This window comes from Copadichromis virginalis, linkage group LG12 (assembly GCF_057382275.1).
Source record: "Copadichromis virginalis isolate Kocher_CV1m ecotype Utaka linkage group LG12, C_Virginalis_male_GT1.1, whole genome shotgun sequence".
In the NCBI taxonomy this organism is placed as follows: domain Eukaryota; kingdom Metazoa; phylum Chordata; class Actinopteri; order Cichliformes; family Cichlidae; genus Copadichromis; species Copadichromis virginalis.
This window is the reverse complement of record NC_140629.1, coordinates 1,055,932-1,076,610: the sequence shown is the minus strand read 5'-3', so window position 1 is coordinate 1,076,610 and position 20,679 is coordinate 1,055,932. Positions and strand designations below refer to the sequence as shown.

Genomic DNA, 20,679 nt, shown 5'->3' with positions numbered 1-20,679 from the left:
ATTATTATTATTATTTATTAAAAGCTCGACATTTTAAATGAGAATAAGAAAGAAAAGTATGTCTTTGTGCCCCCTTTTCCCTGTTAATGCCCTATCGGCCCCCCTGGCTAAACTTTGCTAGATCCGCCCCTGCACAGTTACCAGCGTCAGCTACATAGAAAAAGATCCTGGTGTAGAAAGTAATATTAAATAAATTCTAACAACAGCTGATCAAGCTTAAACGTGCTGCTGTTGTTCAGCCGCTGGTTTCCTCTTTCTGGTGCAAAGTGGGCCAAAAACAAACTAGAGACACGGACTCGCGACAGAAAAGCCGATCAGCTGATCATTAAGCAGTTTCATGATTGAAGTAGCAGCAAGAAGAGGCAGTCGCTTGTTAAGCTTAACGCAGGAATGCTTTACAAACATTCAGAGATGGACTTACACACTTGCTTTACTTCTCTCGGGGATAACTTTGTCGGAGATGAAATGCCAGGTTGCTAGCGAAGCTCCAAATGCTATCCAGACCACCGACAGGTCCCACATGCCACAGCCGCTCTATTACGTGATGCATACTGCTCCGACGTGCTAACGTTCTGAGGTGAGTTACGGCGTGTTGCAAGTTTTGTGAGGTGCTTTCGTGATATTTAATGGATCGATTACATTTTTTATTTTTCTCCGATATCCGATCCAGTAATTTAGGTCGGTATCGGACCGATATGTAATATCGGATCGGTCCATCTCTACTGTTACGTTTTTAGTCTAGGCAAGTAATTAAACGCAACAAGAAGTTTGCCCATCCACACCCCACCCAAGCAAGAACACCAACAATGATACCTTTTAAAGTGCTAAGCAGCCATTTATTTACTTCGGCAGTGAGCGATGCCAAAAATAACAAACAAAACTCCCTCGTGGTCCCTGCGCTTCCCTACACAATGTGAAAAAAACCAAACAAAAGACAATTCACTTACCTAGCTTTCTAATGAGAAAACAGGAGAAAACTTATTCAACAAAAATGGCTTCTCACGCCTACTACGCTGCTGCAGTGAAGGATATATACAAAGTGAACAAAACGTACGATCGCTACTTGACAAATCTATTTACAGCTATTTACAAAATGGACATAATAACGCCAGACATACACACCAAAACTCTACACTGCAGTAAATCAACACACAGGTTCTTGGTTAAGTGGTGGAGGTTCGGGGAGAGGGGCCAGGTGGCTGTCATCCGGTAGTTAAATACTGGAGGTGATCCATCAATTATCCAATCCGAGGATAGGCAGAGATTCCATCCAGATCCCTAACAGCCACGCCCAGGTGTCCACCTCCTAGGAAAAAAAAAAAAAAAAAAAAAAAAAAGGGGAAAGATACCCACAGCCATCCTCTGGTGGGAGGAGTAACACAAAACAAACACATCACTGGATCATAACATTTCCCCCCACCCAAAAAAAAAAAAATCAAACATTTAACCCCACACAAAAATGTTTGATTCAAGACCTAGAGAGGGCATCAGCCATGACATTCTCTAAGCCCTTTTTGTATCGGACTTCAATGTTGAAGTCCTGGAGGAGTAAGGACCAGCGCATAAGGCGCTGGTTGCTGTTCTGCATCCGAGTTAGGAACTGGAGAGGGTTGTGGTCAGAGAACACGACGGTTGGAACAGGACTGGATCCAAGGTACACTTCAAAGTGCTGCAAGGCCAGCAATAAGGCTAAGGCTTCCTTTTCGATCGTGCTGTAATGCAATTGGTGTTTTAGGAATTTTTTTTGGAAAAGAAACAGACTGGATGGTCAATGCCATTTTCATCCTCCTGCAAAAGCACTGCCCCAGCCCCCAAGGCACTGGCATCCACCTCAAGCTTGAATGGACATGCGAAATCAGGGGCGGCCAGCACAGGAGCACTACAAAGGAGAGCTTTGACAGCTTCGAAAGCAAACTGACATGTCTCAGACCATATAAATGGTGATTTTGGACTGGCAAGACTGGTTAACGGGGCTACTACCTCAGAGAAGTTCTTGCAGAATCCACGATAATAACCTGCCATGCCTAGAAAACGCCGCAGCTCCCGACGGGTCTGCGGAGCTGGGAAATCTAATATTGCCTGCACTTTCACAGCAACAGGGAGGACCTGACCCTGTCCGACTTGTTTCCCCAGGTAGGTTACAACAGCCTTTCCAAACTCACATTTAGCCAGGTTTAGTGTCAGAGAGGCATCACGCAGACGGTCAAATATTTCGCTAAGGGTTTTGAGGTGTTCAGTCCAAGTGGATGAATAGGCAACTATATCATCCAGATACACTTCACAATTTCTGACTCCATGTAGCACAGTGTTCATCAGCCGCTGGAAGGTGGCTGGGGCATTCCGTAGCCCGAACGGCATGACGGTATACTGCAAAAAATGGTCAGGCATAACAAAGGCACTGATTTCGGATGCACGGTCCGTTAACGGAACCTGCCAGTATCCCTTTAGGAGGTCAAGCTTGGTCACGAAGGTTGCTGATCCAACACGGTCGACCAAGTCATCCATGCGTGGGAGTGGGAAAGAGTCTGGTTTTGTAACAGCATTTACCTTTCGGAAGTCATTACAGAAACGGGAGGTTTGATCGGGTTTTGGGACGAGAAGTGATGGTGAGCTCCAAGAGCTATTACTGGGAAGAGCAAAACCATGGTCGAGAAGATACTGGACTTCCTGCTGCATTATGGCACGCTTAGTGGGATTTACTCTGTAGGCATGTTGCTTGATGGGCTTGTGATCACCCACATCAATATCGTGACTTAGCACATGCGTTTGAGTGGGGATATCACCGAAAAGAGTTGAGTAATTTTTAATGAGCTCACGGACATCGGATTTTTCGGGATCAGACAGATGTGCTAAATAGGCATCCAAGTCAGCCAAGATTTCAGAGTTCCTAAGACGCACCCCAGAGACAGAGCTGTTCCTATCCTCCAACCCATCATCGCAGGGACTATATAAGGGTTGAGAGACGGACACCGACACAATAGGTAACACAGCAGGTGACAGACTAGAGCGTTCGCGATCAATGTATTCCTTCAACATGTTGATGTGACAGACGCGACTTTTCTTCTTACGATCAGGGGTTAACACAACATAGTCAGTTTCACTTAGTTTGCGCTCAATGACATACAGACCGGAAAACTTTGCCTGCAGGGGTGAACCAACCACAGGCAAGAAAACCAACACGCGATCACCTGACCGAAACATCCGTGCTACAGACTTTCTATCAAAGTGGGTTTTCATTCTGACCTGAGCCTTTGCTAGCGCGCCACGAGCAAAGTCACAGGCATTATGCAGCCTCTCTTTAAACAAACTAACATAGTCCAGAATGTTTTCTTTCGGACGATGTCTATCAGAGAGAAATCTCTCTTTCAAAAGACGTAGCGGACCGCGCACCGTGTGGCCAAAAACTAAATCAGCTGGGCTGAACCCCAAAGACTCCTGGCATGTCTCCCTGACGGCGAACAATAGCAGTGGCAACCCCTCATCCCACTCACGGCCAGACTCAGTGCAAAACTTGCGAAGCATGTTTTTCAGAGTTTGGTGGAACCTTTCCAATGCACCCTGACTCTCCGGGTGATACGCGCTGGAAGTGCGATGGGTGACACCGAGCTCTGTCATGACCTGGGCAAAGATTTTAGACATAAAGTTTGTGCCCTGATCCGTTTGGATACATTTAGGCAGTCCAAAGGTAGAGAAGAACTTAACTAGTGCTTTCACAATCCCACGGGTTTTTAACGAGCGCAACGGGATGGCCTCAGGATAACGGGTGGCAGTACACATCATGGTGAGTAGGTATTGGTTTCCGGACTTTGTTTTTGGAAGAGGACCAACGCAATCAACGATAACATGTTCGAAAGGTTCCCCAATGACTGGGATGGGTTTTAACGGCGCAGCTGGAATCACCTGATTTGGTTTACCGGCAAGCTGACATGTGTGGCACGAGCGGCAGAATCTTACAACATCAGATTTGAGACCAGGCCAGAAGAAGTAACGGAGGACACGGTTGTATGTTTTTTGTGATTCCCAAGTGACCGGACATGATGTGGTCATGTGCTAAGCTTAGGACCTGGGGACGGAATGACTGCGGAACAACGATCTGCTGCACTTCCTCATGTGTGCAGCCAGAACTGGGAGTCCAGTAGCTATTATGTTACGTTTTTAGTCTAGGCAAGTAATTAAACGCAACAAGAAGTTTGCCCATCCACACCCCACCCAAGCAAGAACACCAACAATGATACCTTTTAAAGTGCTAAGCAGCCATTTATTTACTTCGGCAGTGAGCGATGCCAAAAATAACAAACAAAACTCCCTCGTGGTCCCTGCGCTTCCCTACACAATGTGAAAAAAACCAAACAAAAGACAATTCACTTACCTAGCTTTCTAATGAGAAAACTTATTCAACAAAAATGGCTTCTCACGCCTACTACGCTGCTGCAGTGAAGGATATATACGAAGTGAACAAAACGTACGATCGCTACTTGACAAATCTATTTACAGCTATTTACAAAATGGACATAATAACGCCAGACATACACACCAAAACTCTACACTGCAGTAAATCAACACACAGGTTCTTGGTTAAGTGGTGGAGGTTCGGGGAGAGGGGCCAGGTGGCTGTCATCCGGTAGTTAAATACTGGAGGTGATCCATCAATTATCCAATCCGAGGATAGGCAGAGATTCCACCCAGATCCCTAACAGCCACGCCCAGGTGTCCACCTCCTAGGAAAAAAAAAAAGGGGAAAGATACCCACAGCCATCCTCTGGTGGGAGGAGTAACACAAAACAAACACATCACTGGATCATAACACTACCCTGTATTAAGGAAAAACATTAGCCAATGGTTAAATGTTAAGTCTGTTCAACTTAACAGACTGTCATTATTGCCTGTAAGACAAACTCTGTAAGTTAAAACAAACTTCACAATTGCAAGCAACTGTAGCTCATAATAATAAAGCACTCAGCGCCACAGAGACAAGTGTCAACACAGTTTATTCCAAATCATTAAACCACAACTATCACCATAATTTCTCCAAATCATGGATCATCCCATGTGTTTGATTGATTGGTAATTTATTTCAACATGTGAACAATATACAGGTACATTTAGAAAAGAAAATAAGAGAGAAAAAAATACATACAAAAAAACCCATTCTGATTAATTTACATGTTGAAAGGGAGGAAGTAAACACTTTATTTAATCCCACCCCTTTACCATAAATTATCAGTTAATATTTAGTCAGCTTCCTTACTGATATAATTTGTAATAAAAATAGTGAACAAATTTCTGATATACTATATACTATAATATCACATCATGAGTTTGTTTTTTTTTTGTTTTTTTTTAAATAGAGACATTCAATTAATTTCAATATTTTCCTTTTCTTTATAGTTCAAAAAGATCATATTTTTATAACTCTTTTTGAACAGTTTTATGTTTGGACGTTGCTTTAATTCCATTTTCAGACTGTTCCATAGTTTCACTCCATGAACAGAAACACAAAAGCCTTTTCTTGTAGTACGTACCTTCATTGTTTTGAAGTTACAAAAACCCCTTAAATTATAACTTCCTTCTTTCAAAAAAACCATACTCTGAATATTTCTTGGCAGGTCTTTATTTTTTGCTTTGAATAGAATTTGTGCTGTGCTTATTCCACACTACTCTAATCATTGACTTTCTGTCACGGCTGCCGAGGTGAGCCGTGTGGTGTTGGAGGGAGAAAGGACCCAAAATGCAGGCAGTAGATGATAATGCTAGTGACGTTTATTTACCAGTAACGGAAAGACAAAACAGGCAGTGAGGAATGACAAATGACTGGAGAAACCTGAACTGGGTAAACTAAATGACAAACCTGAGATCATAAGAAACGGGGTGCGGGGCAGAGAGACGCAGACGGAGGAACAGAACACCGTGGAACACAGAAGTGGGACCAGGGCAGGCACAGAACACAAACCTAACAAATGCAAATCATAACGGAGTACATACTCAGGATAAACAAAAGCATAAAGAAACACAAAACACTGAGTCAGGAGACTCAGGACCATGACGCTTTCCTTAAGCAATGTCACTCACTTATTTTACCTCTATGAGCTCAATGATGGTCAGATAATGAGCCGAACACTAAAATGTTCTATAATCACTGCACATCTGCTCTGTTGTCACTTGTCTGTCTGTGCTGAATCCTCCACAAGCGCTCTTAGAGAGAAACAAACATCAGCAGCAGCATCCTGGAGGTCAGGCATGGGTCACCAGATTCCAGAGGTGCTGTAAAAGGCCAGAAAGTTAACAATCTGCCGTGAAAAGAGTGACATTGGTTTCAACACAGTATGTGTCTCACATTGAATGCTCATTCCCCTGCTGTAACATTCAACATTTTCTCAACAACACAGTGTAATAGCATAACCAACACACAGGCTGTAAACACAGTTTCCTCACACAACATCAGTTACCCAGAAAAGTAGCAGTTAAAGGTTAAAGTCTGCAGGGCCCACACTCTCATGTGACCCTAAAATCTCCCCCTCTGGTCTCTGTCATCCTCCTGCTCCTGCAATAAAGAAACACACATCCATACATCCACCCTTCACATCTGGGTGGAGGTGCAATCCAGCATGTTGGTGCTAAGTCAGTCAACTTCTGTCAAACTTTTGTCAGTCCAGTCAGTTCCCCATTTTTTTTATTATTCATTGCTGATAGTAGCATTTGCATCTTGTCGCATTTCGTTCCCACTTTCAGCAATATGACGCCACTTTAGAAAGTAAAAAGAATCCTTTTAAACCGGGACTTGCTCTCTGATTGTCCCAAATAAGTGGCTTTCCCCCGAGCCCATTTTAATATGGAAAAGCTCACTTTGCGACCGTTTTCCCGACAACATGTTGTATAGCGCTTTCTGTTCTAATCGTGCAGATCTCTCAAACGACAGAGATTATCTCAAAGCATCCATCAGCCACACACCTCACAAAATAACCCTAATGTCTTATTAGATCACGAGTTTCTTCTGATGTAATCAGGTGTGTGCCATGTTAAAACTTTCCTCCACACATCAGAAACAAGAAACTCAACAACCTATTAGCCTCACTCATTCAGACCCCTCTTCAGCATTCTGTTTGCCCCTGCTATAATTTAATCATCTGTCCTACTATAATATCAGTCCAGTGGTCTATGTATCACTTCTCATCTTACTAAGTGAACTGGACAAGATGACAAACAGTAACATGCTGAAGATGCTGTCTGGTCTTCATGAGTTTCATTGTATGTGTTAGTATGGTTAATGCATTTTCTGTTTGTGTGTGATTTTGTGTACCTTTCTCTCTGCAGTGTCTTAGACTCCTTCTCAATTTTCCCACTTAAAGCAGTCATTTTCCTCCCAGGTTCGCCAACCCAAATTTAATTTCCCACTCTAAACAACAGCATTCCTCTGGGTCCTCACCTGCTCTGTCCACTTTGATCTCCTCTCCCCCTTGATCTCCTCTCCCCCTTGCAGCATTCCAGCTTCAGCTTTGTCCTGTGCAGTCCCCACTGTCTCGTTCATTGCCATTTCACTCCAAACATGGAAAATGTCAAACTCAGACAGTCTTCTCAAAGACCAGTCACACACAGTGAAGTTGCAGCTTGCTGGAAACGCATGTCCATCCATCCAATCAGAAGATGGGTTCCCTTTCTCTCAGATGCCGTTTTGCACATACAGGGAGTGCAGAATTATTAGGCAAGTTGTATTTTTGAGGAATCATTTTATTCTTGAACAACAACCATGTTCTCAATGAACCCAAAAAACTCATTAATATCAAAGCTGAATGTTTTTGGAAGTAGTTTTTAGTTTGTTTTTAGTTTTAGCTATTTTAGGGGGATATCTGTGTGTGCAGGTGACTATTACTGTGCATAATTATTAGGCAACTTAACAAAAAACAAATATATACCCATTTCAATTATTTATTTTTACCAGTGAAACCAATATAACATCTCCACATTCACAAATATACATTTCTGACATTCAAAAACAAAAACAAATCAGCGACCAATATAGCCACCTTTCTTTGCAAGGACACTCAAAAGCCTGCCATCCATGGATTCTGTCAGTGTTTTGATCTGTTCTCCATCAACATTGCGTGCAGCAGCAACCACAGCCTCCCAGACACTGTTCAGAGAGGTGTACTGTTTTCCCTCCTGTTACGCCCTTAGTCTAGGCGTGTAGGGACGCACATAAGGTTGGAGGAGAGAGAGAGACAAATCCCCGCCCTGGTTCCCAAGCCAAACATCCCAAACCAGTTGTGAGTAAAAAGGTGATTTTATTTAAGGAAAAGAAGCATAGCTCCAGGGTGAGCCCAGGCCAAAATAATAAACAAAACCAACTAAGTCCCACCAAAGAAAACTAACTAAACCCTAGGAAAGAAACAGAACAAACAAATGACAGCGCTATCCTTCGCTCCCTAACCCGGAAAACAGGAGAAAACGATTCCAAAAGAAAAGGCGGCTCACCCCTTCCGCTTCAGCCCAAGAGTGCCTAAGCTCTCAGCTAATGCACCAGGAGCGGCTCCAGCAGTTCACGCTCACACAAATACACAATAAAAGTACAGGCTGGGAAAACCAGGGTCAGGGCCGCGCCGGCTGCCAAGCTACTCGCTCGCTCCACTCTCTCTCCCTCTCTCTGTGGAGCTGTCAGAGCGGCTTTTTGAAGGTAGTCACCCGCTCCATGGTCCAATCAGCCGCTCACTACTCTTCATTAGGGGAGGGACCTGGAAAGAGTCTTAAGCACAGTACAGAAACACAGAAAGAAAACAGCCCACACAGGGTCCTAATGGCCACAGCCGTAACACCCCCCTTCCCAAAATCAAAGACATCTCCTTTCTAGATGTTTTGGACAGTCATGTTCACACTTGCGGACGCCGCCCAGCACGATATTCATGAGCCGTTGGAATGTGGCGGGAGCGTTGCGCAACCCGAAAGGCATGACAGTGTACTGGAGAAAATGGTCAGGAGTAACAAAAGCAGAGATCTCGGCCGCACGTGATGTTAGAGGAACTTGCCAATAGCCCTTTAACAAGTCCAGCTTAGGGTCGGTTCTGTGACGTTCGTTACTATTGACACAATCCTCCATTCTGGGAAGAGGATAGGAGTCAGGTTTGGTCACACTGTTCACCTTCCGAAAATCTGTACAAAACCGTGGGGTCTTATCCGCTTTAGGCACTAGGAGACACGGGGAACTCCACGCACTAGAGCTAGGGACAGCAAGACAATTTTCCAACAGATAAGAGACTTCTGTCTGGGAAAGAGCACGTTTAGTGGGATTCACCTGGTAGGCATGTTGTTTGATTGGAGGATGGTCCCCCACATCGATATCATGCTCCAACACGGTGGTACAGGATGGAGTGTCCGAGAAAAGATTAGGATGATTCTCAATCAACCGACACACGTCATTTCGGACATCATCATCTACCTCAGTTAAATATGACCTTAAATCACATAGAATTTCAGAATTCCTAAGTCGTGCGCAGCCCACAGCACAACCGAAAACCAAATCATCACCTACTGGGTCATACTGGGCTTCGGAACCTGGCACCCCCACAGTCGCAACTGTTGACACACCACCAGCAAAGTAGGGCTTCATCATATTAATATGACACACACGACACTTTTTCCTTCGCTCTGGGGTGTCAATGACATAATCCGTGTCACTCAATTTCGCCTGCACCGTATACGGACCACTGAACTTTGCCTGGAGGGAAGATCCAGGGACCGGTAGAAGTGTTAAAACTTTATCACCAACCTCAAATTTCCTCTGCACAGCTTTCACATCAAACTTCCTCTTCATCTTACCCTGCGCTGCAACGAGAGCATTGTGTGCGATTGCACATGCCTTATGCAAACGCTCTCTAAAAGAACTCACATAATCTAACAAATTTCCTTAGGAGCATCTGTGTCAGACAGGAAGTTCTCCTTGAGCAGTCGCAACGGGCCACGCACTGTGTGACCGAACACCAGCTCAACAGGGCTAAATCCTAGCGACTCCTGCACGCTTTCCCTCACAGCTAAAAGGAGCAGCGGCAACCCCTCATCCCACTCCTTTTCAGACTCAAGGCAAAATTTCCGCATCATAAATTTCAACGTCTGATGAAACCGCTCAAGCGCACCTTGTGACTCCGGATGATAGGCACTAGATTTCTGATGTTTAATGCCAAGTGATTGCAAAACTTGAGCAAAAATCTTAGACATGAAATTAAAAGCTGATGTGTGTTGCTACCCGTTTTCCCGAGGCACCTCCTTGTAAATCTCACATTTGATGATGGACCACAGGTTCTCAATGGGGTTCAGATCAGGTGAACAAGGAGGCCATGTCATTAGTTTTTCTTCTTTTATACCCTTTCTTGCCAGACACGCTGTGGAGTACTTGGACGCGTGTGATGGAGCATTGTCCTGCATGAAAATCATGTTTTTCTTGAAGGATGCAGACTTCTTCCTGTACCACTGCTTGAAGAAGGTGTCTTCCAGAAACTGGCAGTAGGACTGGGAGTTGAGCTTGACTCCATCCTCAACCCGAAAAGGCCCCACAAGCTCATCTTTGATGATACCAGCCCAAACCAGTACTCCACCTCCACCTTGCTGGCGTCTGAGTGGGACTGGAGCTATCTGCCCTTTACCAATCCAGCCACGGGCCCATCAAGACTCTCTCATTTCATCAGTCCATAAAACCTTAGAAAAACCAGTCTTGAGATATTTCTTGGCCCAGTCTTGACGTTTCAGCTTGTGTGTCTTGTTCAGTGGTGGTCGTCTTTCAGCCTTTCTTACCTTGGCCATGTCTCTGAGTATTGCACACCTTGTGCTTTTGGGCACTCCAGTGATGTTGCAGCTCTGAAATATGGCCAAACTGGTGGCAAGTGGCATCTTGGCAGCTGCACGCTTGACTTTTCTCAGTTCATGGGCAGTTATTTTGCGCCTTGGTTTTTCCACACGCTTCTTGCGACCCTGTTGACTATTTTGAATGAAACGCTTGATTGTTCGATGATCACGCTTCAGAAGCTTTGCAATTTTGAGACTGCTGCATCCCTCTGCAAGATATCTCACTATTTGAGTCTGTCAAGTCCTTCTTTTGACCCATTTTGCCAAAGGAAAGGACGTTGCCTAATAATTATGCACACCTGATATAGGGTGTTGATGTCACGGTCCTAAAGGGCGACCGTGGCTCAGGGGGTTGGGAATCGCATCTGTAACCGGAAGGTCGCCGATCCCTGGGCTCTCTGTCCTGGTCGTTGTGTCCCTGGGCAAGACACTTTACCCTACTTGCCTACTGGTGTTGGCCAGAGGGGCCGATGGCGCGATATGGCAGTCTCGCTTCTGTCAGTCTGCCCCAGGGCAGCTGTGGCTACAACTGTAGCTTGCCTCCACCAGTGTATGAATGTGAGAGTGAATGAATAGTGGTATTGTAAAGCGCTTTGGGTGCCTTGAAAAGCGCTATATAAATCCAATCCATTATTATTATTAGACCACACCCCTTCTCATTACAGAGATGCACATCACCTAATATGCTTAATTGGTAGTAGGCTTTCGAGCCTATACAGCTTGGAGTAAGACAACATGCATGAAGAGGATGATGTGGACAAAATACTCATTTGCCTAATAATTCTGCACTCCCTGTACTGCTGCTGCTGGGTCTCTCTGCTCAAGACTGCTGTTGTCTCTTGGACTGCCATGTTGTTGCTTTCTGGAACTGCATTTCTTGTCTTCAAGGAGAAGTTAGCGTCCTTGGAGCTCGCTTTTCAGGATGAGGAATCAGAAAGACTTTATTTATCCCCAAGGGGCAATTAACACATAGAAGTGAAGCTGTAAACAATTCAGTCAAAACTCGGCCTGAGTGTTTCTAAAGATGTTAACCTATAATTTTCTTCCGACCGCTGCATGTGGGAAATTGATCCAGGTCTATTTCCCCATCTGCAAGTGACACACTGAGAGACATGTTCATCATTCTTATCACTGCTTGTCAAGTGTTCTGTCTGTGAGGTGCCCACACTTGAAAAAGACCAGACTTTGGGTTTCACTCACTTTATTTTGAACAGCTAGTTAGATAGTGGATAGGTAGGTGGGTGAAAAACCTTTCAACACAAAAAATAAAGAACATTTCATTAATACACTTAGACCCCCGGAGAGCAGTCATTTTGGTTTTCTACCTTAGACCCCCGCGGAGTCATCATTTTGCATTTCTACCTTTAAAAGCCGGAGAGCAGTCAGTCAAATGCTGGAGTCATTCATATGTATATTAGGTCGTTACCTAGGAATTCTGGAGGGAGGGGAGTGGGGGTGAGTGATTGAGGGGGTTTGGGAGTGGAGTGTTTCAGTTTGCCATCTTAGGGAGAAATCAACACATGTCCTTTGTTGCTGACATTTATTGATGAAAACAGTACAAAAAAAAAACCATTTGTACACATATTTACAAATGATAAAGAGTGAGTACATTTCAACAATCACTCACAATCCTGGCACTGCCACGGTATCTGTCGTCTGCATTTACCACATGTGTACCTGTAGCAGTGAACACATCGCACAGTGGCCTGATTTTTCTTGCATTTATGTTTGACCTGACACGTGGCTCTTTTTCCAGGGCTCGGTGTGGAGGGTTCTGCCCGAAGCAACTGATCTTTTCTTGCCTTCTTCGCAGCTACATGAGAGTGAGCCAACTCTGTTGCAAGCGCCACCAGGAAGTCCACCCGTCTTTCCTTCGTCCCGGTGCATGCTTGATACAGCACATGTGCATTCAGTGCTGCCATGTCAATCATGTTATAAAACACGGCGACTGGCCAGCGCCGTGTTCCTTTGCGGACAGTGTACTCCCGAACCATCTGGTCCATCACATCCACGCCACACTTTGTTTTGTTGTAAAGGGTGACCGTGTTTGGCTTCCTTTTGGTGGTGTTATCAGTCTGAACCACGCTGTGCATGCTGCTAAGAATATAGACTGTCTTCTTCCGTTTGGCCGCATACGCCGTCAGCGTGGCAGCAGAGGTTGAAAACACCTAAGAAATAAGAAGTTATTTTCATAGCCCTTTTACACACAATGAAACACATAAACATAGAACCACAAAAGACCTGCAACATACCTGAGTGGTGAATACATTGCGATCTGTCTGTCTAGTGGATTGAGGAATTTCCCTGCGAATCCTGTTGACTGTGCCGAGGATGGTGGTTTTCCGTCGAAGTTTTTGTGCCAGTGAAAGCGATGTGAAAAAATTGTCCGTGGTAACATTTCTGCCCTTGTCTAGGAATGGTTCCATCAGCCTCATTACTACATTTTCAAAAAGTCTCTCCCCAGTGGGACGACTGGGGTCCTTGCCAAGATATGGGAAGACATTGCAAATGTACTTGGATTTTAGGTCGCAAGCCACCCAAAACTTGATCCCAAACTTGTCCGGTTTACTTGCAATATACTGCAGGAAACAGCACCGAGTCTTTGATGGGAAAAGCTGTTCATCAACGGTGATATGTAGACCAGGGTTGTAGCACGTGATGCAGTTGGTGACAAATGATCCCCACACACTGGAAATTGCAGCGAACTTATCAGTCTTTGCTCGATCACTGCGGGTGGACTTGTCATCAAAGCGTAGGTGTTGCATGATGTTTTGGAAGCGGTTTCGTGCCATAGTTCCAATTATCTGTGGGTTTCCCAGGTTTGCTGACCAGCAGTCATTTAGAGATGGAACCCTGTTAACCCCCCGCAAGATGACAATTGCAATAAATGCCATTAGTTCAGGGAGGTCCATGAACCAATGAACATGCTCCATGCACCACTCAGCAGGCCATTTGTAAATATGTGTACAAATGGTTGGTTTTTTGTACTGTTTTTATCAATAAATCTCAGCAACAAAGGACATACACCCATGTGTGTTGATTTCTCCCTAAGATGGCAAACTGAAACACTCCAAGTTGGTGACTTTTGGAGATTTATTTCCCTGGATGATTGAGAATGCATCAAGATGAAACACAAAAGGAAGTTCACAGCTTTTAGCAGCTCCCCCACCCCCTCAATCACTCACCCCCACTCCCCTCCCTCCAGAATTCCTAGGTAACGACCTAATATACATATGAATGACTAGCCAATTTAGCTTCCACTTCCACCATTTGACTGCTCTCGGGTTTTATAGGTAGAAAGGTAGAAGCCTGGGGATGCTAGTGTTCATTCAGATAAATTAAATGCATTATACAGAATACAAATGAAATAACAAAAATATATACACTTTAGTAAAGCCATTTAACATAGCTAAAGCTAAATACTTTTGTCTAAATCATCATTTAACCCAGTTTAAGTTAGTTTTACATTCATTGGTTTTTAATCACAGAGCTGAGTAATTTCACACAACGAAGATGAAATAAACTGTGGTTCTTAAATACACAAAGTGTCTACCTTGCATTTTACACTTTTTATAAACAATTACATTTTTAAAGTATACATTTTAGAGTTTGCAAATATTTTAATAAAGACTTTAACCAAGGATTTTCTTTTACAAAGAATTATTTTCCTTAAATTAAACCAAACATATTTACACTAGTTTTAAGATTTAACCAAGGATTTGGGGTAACTATTTTTAGTATTAATAAAATAAATGTGGGAAACACTATCTACATAAACAATTTATTCAAACTTAAACATTCATTTTAATATCAATATAGTTTTTTAAACTTAAATGCAGTAACTATTTCCCAAAGCATAAATACATTTCCACAATTGAGCTTCCATAGTTCCCCAACATATAAGCAGCAAATATGAGTCCAAGAGCTTACCGATAGCCCGTCTAGCTCAAAGTCTTCCTCACAGTGGAAAGTGGATTGTGCTTTGTTTGCTGTCCTCTCAGTATGTCACACCCGGGTCAAATGGCTGCTGCATGCATTTTAAGGTCTACTAGGCACGCCAGCCCTTGATTGCTCTAATTCAGCTCACCTGGCGGAGCGGCGCGCACCAGGCCGCGCTTAGTTGTAGATTGCACACAAGGTCTAATCAGCAGCCATGTGCAAGCAGCAGCACAGAGCAGGTAGTGGGCAGGAGGAGGAAGAGAGGAGTAACAGCCACACCTACTAGGTCAGCGCGACACTGCTTAAATAAGACACCTCCTCTCTCTGGTTTTGAACTCTCCTCTCTTAAACCCAGAAAATGAGATTGTAGTTGTTCTAGGCTGAGAAACACAAAACCCTCTTCATGTTATTATTGATTTAAATAACAGAGTTGTTTAAATCAACAACTCTATTATATAGCTTTGTGTCCACCCTAGGGGAGTTCTAGGTTCGCATGGGTCCGCGTATCCAGAGCTGAGGATCTTGCGTCCTCAACAGACCTGAGGGGTGATGGAGATGTAGTCTCTACACGTATAATATAACCTGTAATATGGACAGTATGACAGTTCTCAAATATGCAGACAACATGGTGGTGCACCCGACTCTAATAGCCTGGCAGCATGTTGTCAGCAAATACAACTCACACGCTGTTTCAGCACCTGGAGGTCAAAGGGCAGGTGGTGCAGCAGCTCAGTGCCTTTAGGTACCCGAACAGTGAGGAGACTCAGAATACTTTATCAATGCAAGAGGAAACTTTGCAGTCACAGTTGCTCCAAGACAGTAAGGACAGTAACTAACAAGTTACAGTACCAATAAAAAATTACAGTATATTACACAATAGTTCTAATAAATAAATAAATATCCCATTATCTCACATGGAAGAGAGTGTAGATAAAGCTGAAATTGAGATGCCCTCTTACACTCTCCTTTGTAGAGGATGTGCAGCTGTTGCTGCACATTAGATGGACGTAGCCACAGGCAGGAACTATTTTCTGTCTCATTTGGATAAATCTGTCTCTGATTGAGCATGCTCAGCACATCACGGAGTGGGTGGGAGGTGTTGTCCAGCATCCTCCATGTCTTGGACAACATCCGTCTCTTTGACACCATCTTGGCAGAGTAAAAATAAAATTCTCACCAGGAAAATACATGCATGCAACATAAGAGTTCATCCTGACACTAGAAGAACCCATGTTCATGGACTACCTTGACAGCCGAGTCAGCCAGCAGTCAGGTGGCTAATGTTGGTCCAGAACCACTAAGGAGCTCATGGTGAGTTTTCATGGGGAAGAAGGCAAGAATGCCTGGCTGTTATACTGGGAACTGTGGGACCATGTGCCTGTCTCACCTGAGAGCACTTCCTGAGTGAGGTTAGAACGAGAGTCAGTGAGTCCTCAGCAGACCATAGTGACACATCTCACATAACACGTTTATGTTTTGTTTCTCTTTTGTTCAGGCTACAGCTGGGATATGGTTCATATGATGGAGAAGATCTGTAGAGACCTTAAACATCCCGTAACATTCCCAGTACGTGCAGCTCTGCTGGCCAAGTCCTTCTCCCAGCTGACATGGCTGCTGAAGCAGTCAGACAGGTGAATGTCGGCCACATCGGACCTTTTTCTCAGAACAACACCACAAACATGCAGTGGCTTCTTTGCTGTCTCCTGGTTGTCTGAAGAAGCCATATATATGCTCGATATCAGTAAAGGAGAGCAAATCAAAATCAGCAAACACTGTATTCGTCTAATTAGCCTCATTGTGGATCAGAGGTAGTCAGTAGGCTGCAAGCAGTCACAGTAGTTTCTCCTTTTTACTTCTCACACATTGGTGTGGGACACAGCTGAAGCGTTATGTTACCATATAATCATAAACTGTCCTTTTAGCTTCTTCGATAAGATCTCTGTCTGCCAAGCAGTGAGAGAGAAAGTGTCATCACTGGACAGAAGCATGTGTGCATCACAGTTTAACTCGATCCACACTCGTCTCATAGTTGTGATTTCATTGGACCATTTTAATGTTTCAATGCCACAAAGTTAGATTTTCATCTGTTGTTACAATAAAGTTGAAAAAATCAGAATAAAGTCAAATGGGCGGAGTTTCCAAAACCATTCTGACATATGTTAATACCTTTTTTTCCTTGACATTGACAGGTACACTCTAACTGTGTGGACGGGCCACAGTGATGAGTTCTCACTGCAGGACTTGCTGCCCTACAGAGAAGAGTTTGCCACGAGCAGGATTTACTTTGACCTGCCAGACTCTCTAAGAGCACGGATCAGTTCAGCACAATAAGCACATATGAATCCAGTGAGAAGTTGTCTGGCTGTGACATTAACTGGTGCACCTGCAAGTGGAAACTAACTTCATCCTGAATTTATCTGAAGCTCGCTTCCTGTTAAAACAGAGTTCATCCTCCCCACGGTCACCGACTGCTTGCTCATAGGAATCGTCTATTCATGAGGATCCTCTGCAGTACTGTAAGGTGTCTGCCTCACAGTATTAAGGCCATGACATTAATGTTACTGGGCCTGGTGCATTTCAAATCAAAAGATGCTCTAAGCCCACTTGCATGTAATATTTTCTGTTTTCTCTACTGATTCTTTTTTTTGGGTGGGATAAAAAAATCTGCAAATCAGCCGAGTCCAGTCACGTTGTGTTTTTGTTTGTTTGTTTTTTAATTAAAGAGTGTTAGTCTATTTTCAAGTGGGACGAATCAGACAGTTTCGAGCAGAAGGGGGCTCTTTCCCACACAGGTTGGACTTTCCTTCACTTACACGGCCTTTTAGCTGAGCCTTTGTGTCTTTCAGAAGCTGAGTTTAACAGATTCTCTTAAAAATATATTTAGTTCAAGTTACACTAGCTAAAGTGCATATGAGGAGGGATGTTATACCCCTTCAAATGAGTGATTTATGACCCACGATAAAATGATTTATGAGTAATAAAGGACGTAATAAAACAAATGGCAGTCATAAAAATATGTTATTAATAAAATTATTAATAACATTTTTAATAACATGAAATTATCATATTAATAAAACTATTATTAAAATGATCATATTTCATAACTCATTCAATAATTCAAAAATTATTTGATTATTAAAAATATTTTTAAAAAAATGCAATTTTTAAGCCAAAAGAAGTTTATTTTTTTATGGCCAAAAATGTCGTGTGTGTGTGTGTGTTAAACCATAGTTCTTAGTGCTTAGTTAATCTTGTGCTTTTGTAATATTTAGAATGGAGATACAGGCTGCATGCCCCGATGGAAAGCTTTATTACTATTTATTTCCATTTGTTTAATACGAACTAGGAAATTTACAATCAAAGTCCGAGTCACAAACTCTCACGATCCCGAAAACCCCCCAGCATCTCCCGTCTATCCCCCAAACCTCAGGCAAGTTAACAGTGTTCTCCTGAAAAAACCCTGTGTCTTCCTCCAAACTCACAGCACTCCTAACTTCTCACATCCAGCGCACAGCCTAAATTGTCCGTCTTACTCGCCTCGTCTCAGCTCCCGAGTGATGCTTACCTCTTTTTTGAAACTTTGTGCCCGAGACCAACTCCGCCTCATAGGCGTGCCTAACTTCGCCCGCTACCAATCACATATCACACATATGCTCCTGGTGAGCATAAGATGTCTGATATCAGCTTGGCATCTCGGTTATAAATGAAATTCAAAATGTTTTTGGTATCACTAATGTATAATTTGACTTGTGAGATACACACAACAAGGCCTAGAAGAAAAGGGGATAGTTTACTACGTGCTATAAAAACACAATCCTTAATCTTTGATTGTGAGAAAATGGTAAGCTGGGAGAGAATACAGCATTATACAAGCAATATGTTTTGGCTGTGTCCGTAGATCTAAGACATACAGTGGGGCAAAAAAGTATTTAGTCAGCCACCGATTGTGCAAGTTCCCCCACCTAAAATGATGACAGAGGTCAGTAATTTGCACCAGAGGTACACTTCAACTGTGAGAGACAGAATGTGAAAAAAAAATCCATGAATTCACATGGTAGGATTTGTAAAGAATTTATTCGTAAATCAGGGTGGAAAATAAGTATTTGGTCAATAACAAAAATACAACTCAATACTTTGTAACATAACCTTTGTTGGCAATAACAGAGGTCAAACGTTTACTATAGGTCTTTACCAGGTTTGCACACACAGTAGCTGGTATTTTGGCCCATTCCTCCATGCAGATCTTCTCGAGAGCAGTGATGTTTTGGGGCTGTCGCCGAGCAACACGGACTTTCAACTCCCGCCACAGATTTTCTATGGGGTTGAGGTCTGGAGACTGGCTAGGCCACTCCAGGACTTTCAAATGCTTCTTACGGAGCCACTCCTTTGTTGCCCGGGCGGTGTGTTTTGGATCATTGTCATGTTGGAAGACCCAGCCTCGTTTCATCTTCAAAGTTCTCACTGATGGAAGGAGGTTTTGGCTCAAAATCTCACGATACATGGCCCCATTCATTCTGTCCTTAACACGGATCAGTCGTCCTGTCCCCTTGGCAGAAAAACAGCCCCATAGCATGATGTTTCCACCCCCATGCTTCACAGTAGGTATGGTGTTCTTGGGATGCAACTCAGTATTCTTCTTCCTCCAAACACGACAAGTTGAGTTTATACCAAAAAGTTCTACTTTGGTTTCATCTGACCACATGACATTCTCCCAATCCTCTGCTGTATCATCCATGTGCTCTCTGGCAAACTTCAGACGGGCCTGGACATGCACTGGCTTCAGCAGCGGAACACGTCTGGCACTGCGGGATTTGATTCCCTGCCGTTGTAGTGTGTTACTGATGGTGACCTTTGTTACTTTGGTCCCAGCTCTCTGCAGGTCATTCACCAGGTCCCCCCGTGTGGTTCTGGGATCTTTGCTCACCGTTCTCATGATCATTTTGACCCCACGGGATGAGATCTTGCGTGGAGCCCCAGATCAAGGGAGATTATCAGTGGTCTTGTATGTCTTCCATTTTCTGATGATTGCTCCCACAGTTGATTTTTTCACACCAAGCTGCTTGCCTATTGTAGATTCACTCTTCCCAGTCTGGTGCAGGTCTACAATACTTTTCCTGGTGTCCTTCGAAAGCTCCTTGGTCTTGGCCATGGCGGAGTTTGGAGTCTGACTGTTTGAGGCTGTGGACAGGTGTCTTTTATACAGATGATGAGTTCAAACAGGTGCCATTCATACAGGTAACGAGTGGGGGACAGAAAAGCTTCTTACAGAAGACGTTACAGGTCTGTGAGAGCCAGAGATTTTCCTTGTTTGAGGTGACCAAATACTTATTTTCCACCCCGATTTACGAATAAATTCTTTACAAATCCTAGCATGTGAATTCATGGATTTTTTTTCACATTCTGTCTCTCACAGTTGAAGTGTACCTCTGGTGCAAATTACTGACCTCTGTCATTATTTTAAGTGGGGGAACTTGCACAATCGGTGGCTGACTAAATACTTTTTTGCCCCACTGTAAACCTGTTATTAGTTATTAAAGTTAACTGGAGTGCAGCTTTAATTTAAAATTATTTCATGAACTGTCCAGGAATTACAGACAGCTTCATACTGATATGCTGATATAAAATTCCCTGAGTTTATTGGCTGCAAATTTGTGCACTATTTTTTTGTATTTTTCTAATATATCTCTGATCCACGTTTTCTTACTGACCGTAGTGCTCCTGTAACGTGAATTTCCTGAGTGTGGCATTAATAAAGTCTGTGTCTATGCCAAACCTAAAGTTTAAACTCATTTTTTTAATTTACTAAGATTTCTGATTTGCAGCTAAGACTGTGACATTATTTCACCATTTGCAAGCCAGAAGAGTGATCGCTCTTGAAGCCTCGTTGTTGCACAATACTAGGACTACTAGTAC

General features: G+C 43.4%; 1 protein-coding gene across 1 annotated transcript in view; it reads left to right on the top strand.

Annotated features, from left to right (window-relative positions):
- Positions 1–17,981, top strand: part of fam151b (family with sequence similarity 151 member B) — a 33,969-nt gene extending 15,988 nt beyond the window's left edge. Inside the window, exons 5-6 of the mRNA XM_085474285.1 lie at positions 16,262–16,397; positions 16,956–17,981. Of these exons, the coding sequence (XP_085330411.1) occupies positions 16,262–16,397; positions 16,956–17,097 (278 nt within the window). The 3' untranslated portion in view covers positions 17,098–17,981. The remainder of the gene's footprint in view (positions 1–16,261; positions 16,398–16,955) is intronic.
- Positions 17,982–20,679: the final 2,698 nt, after the last annotated feature.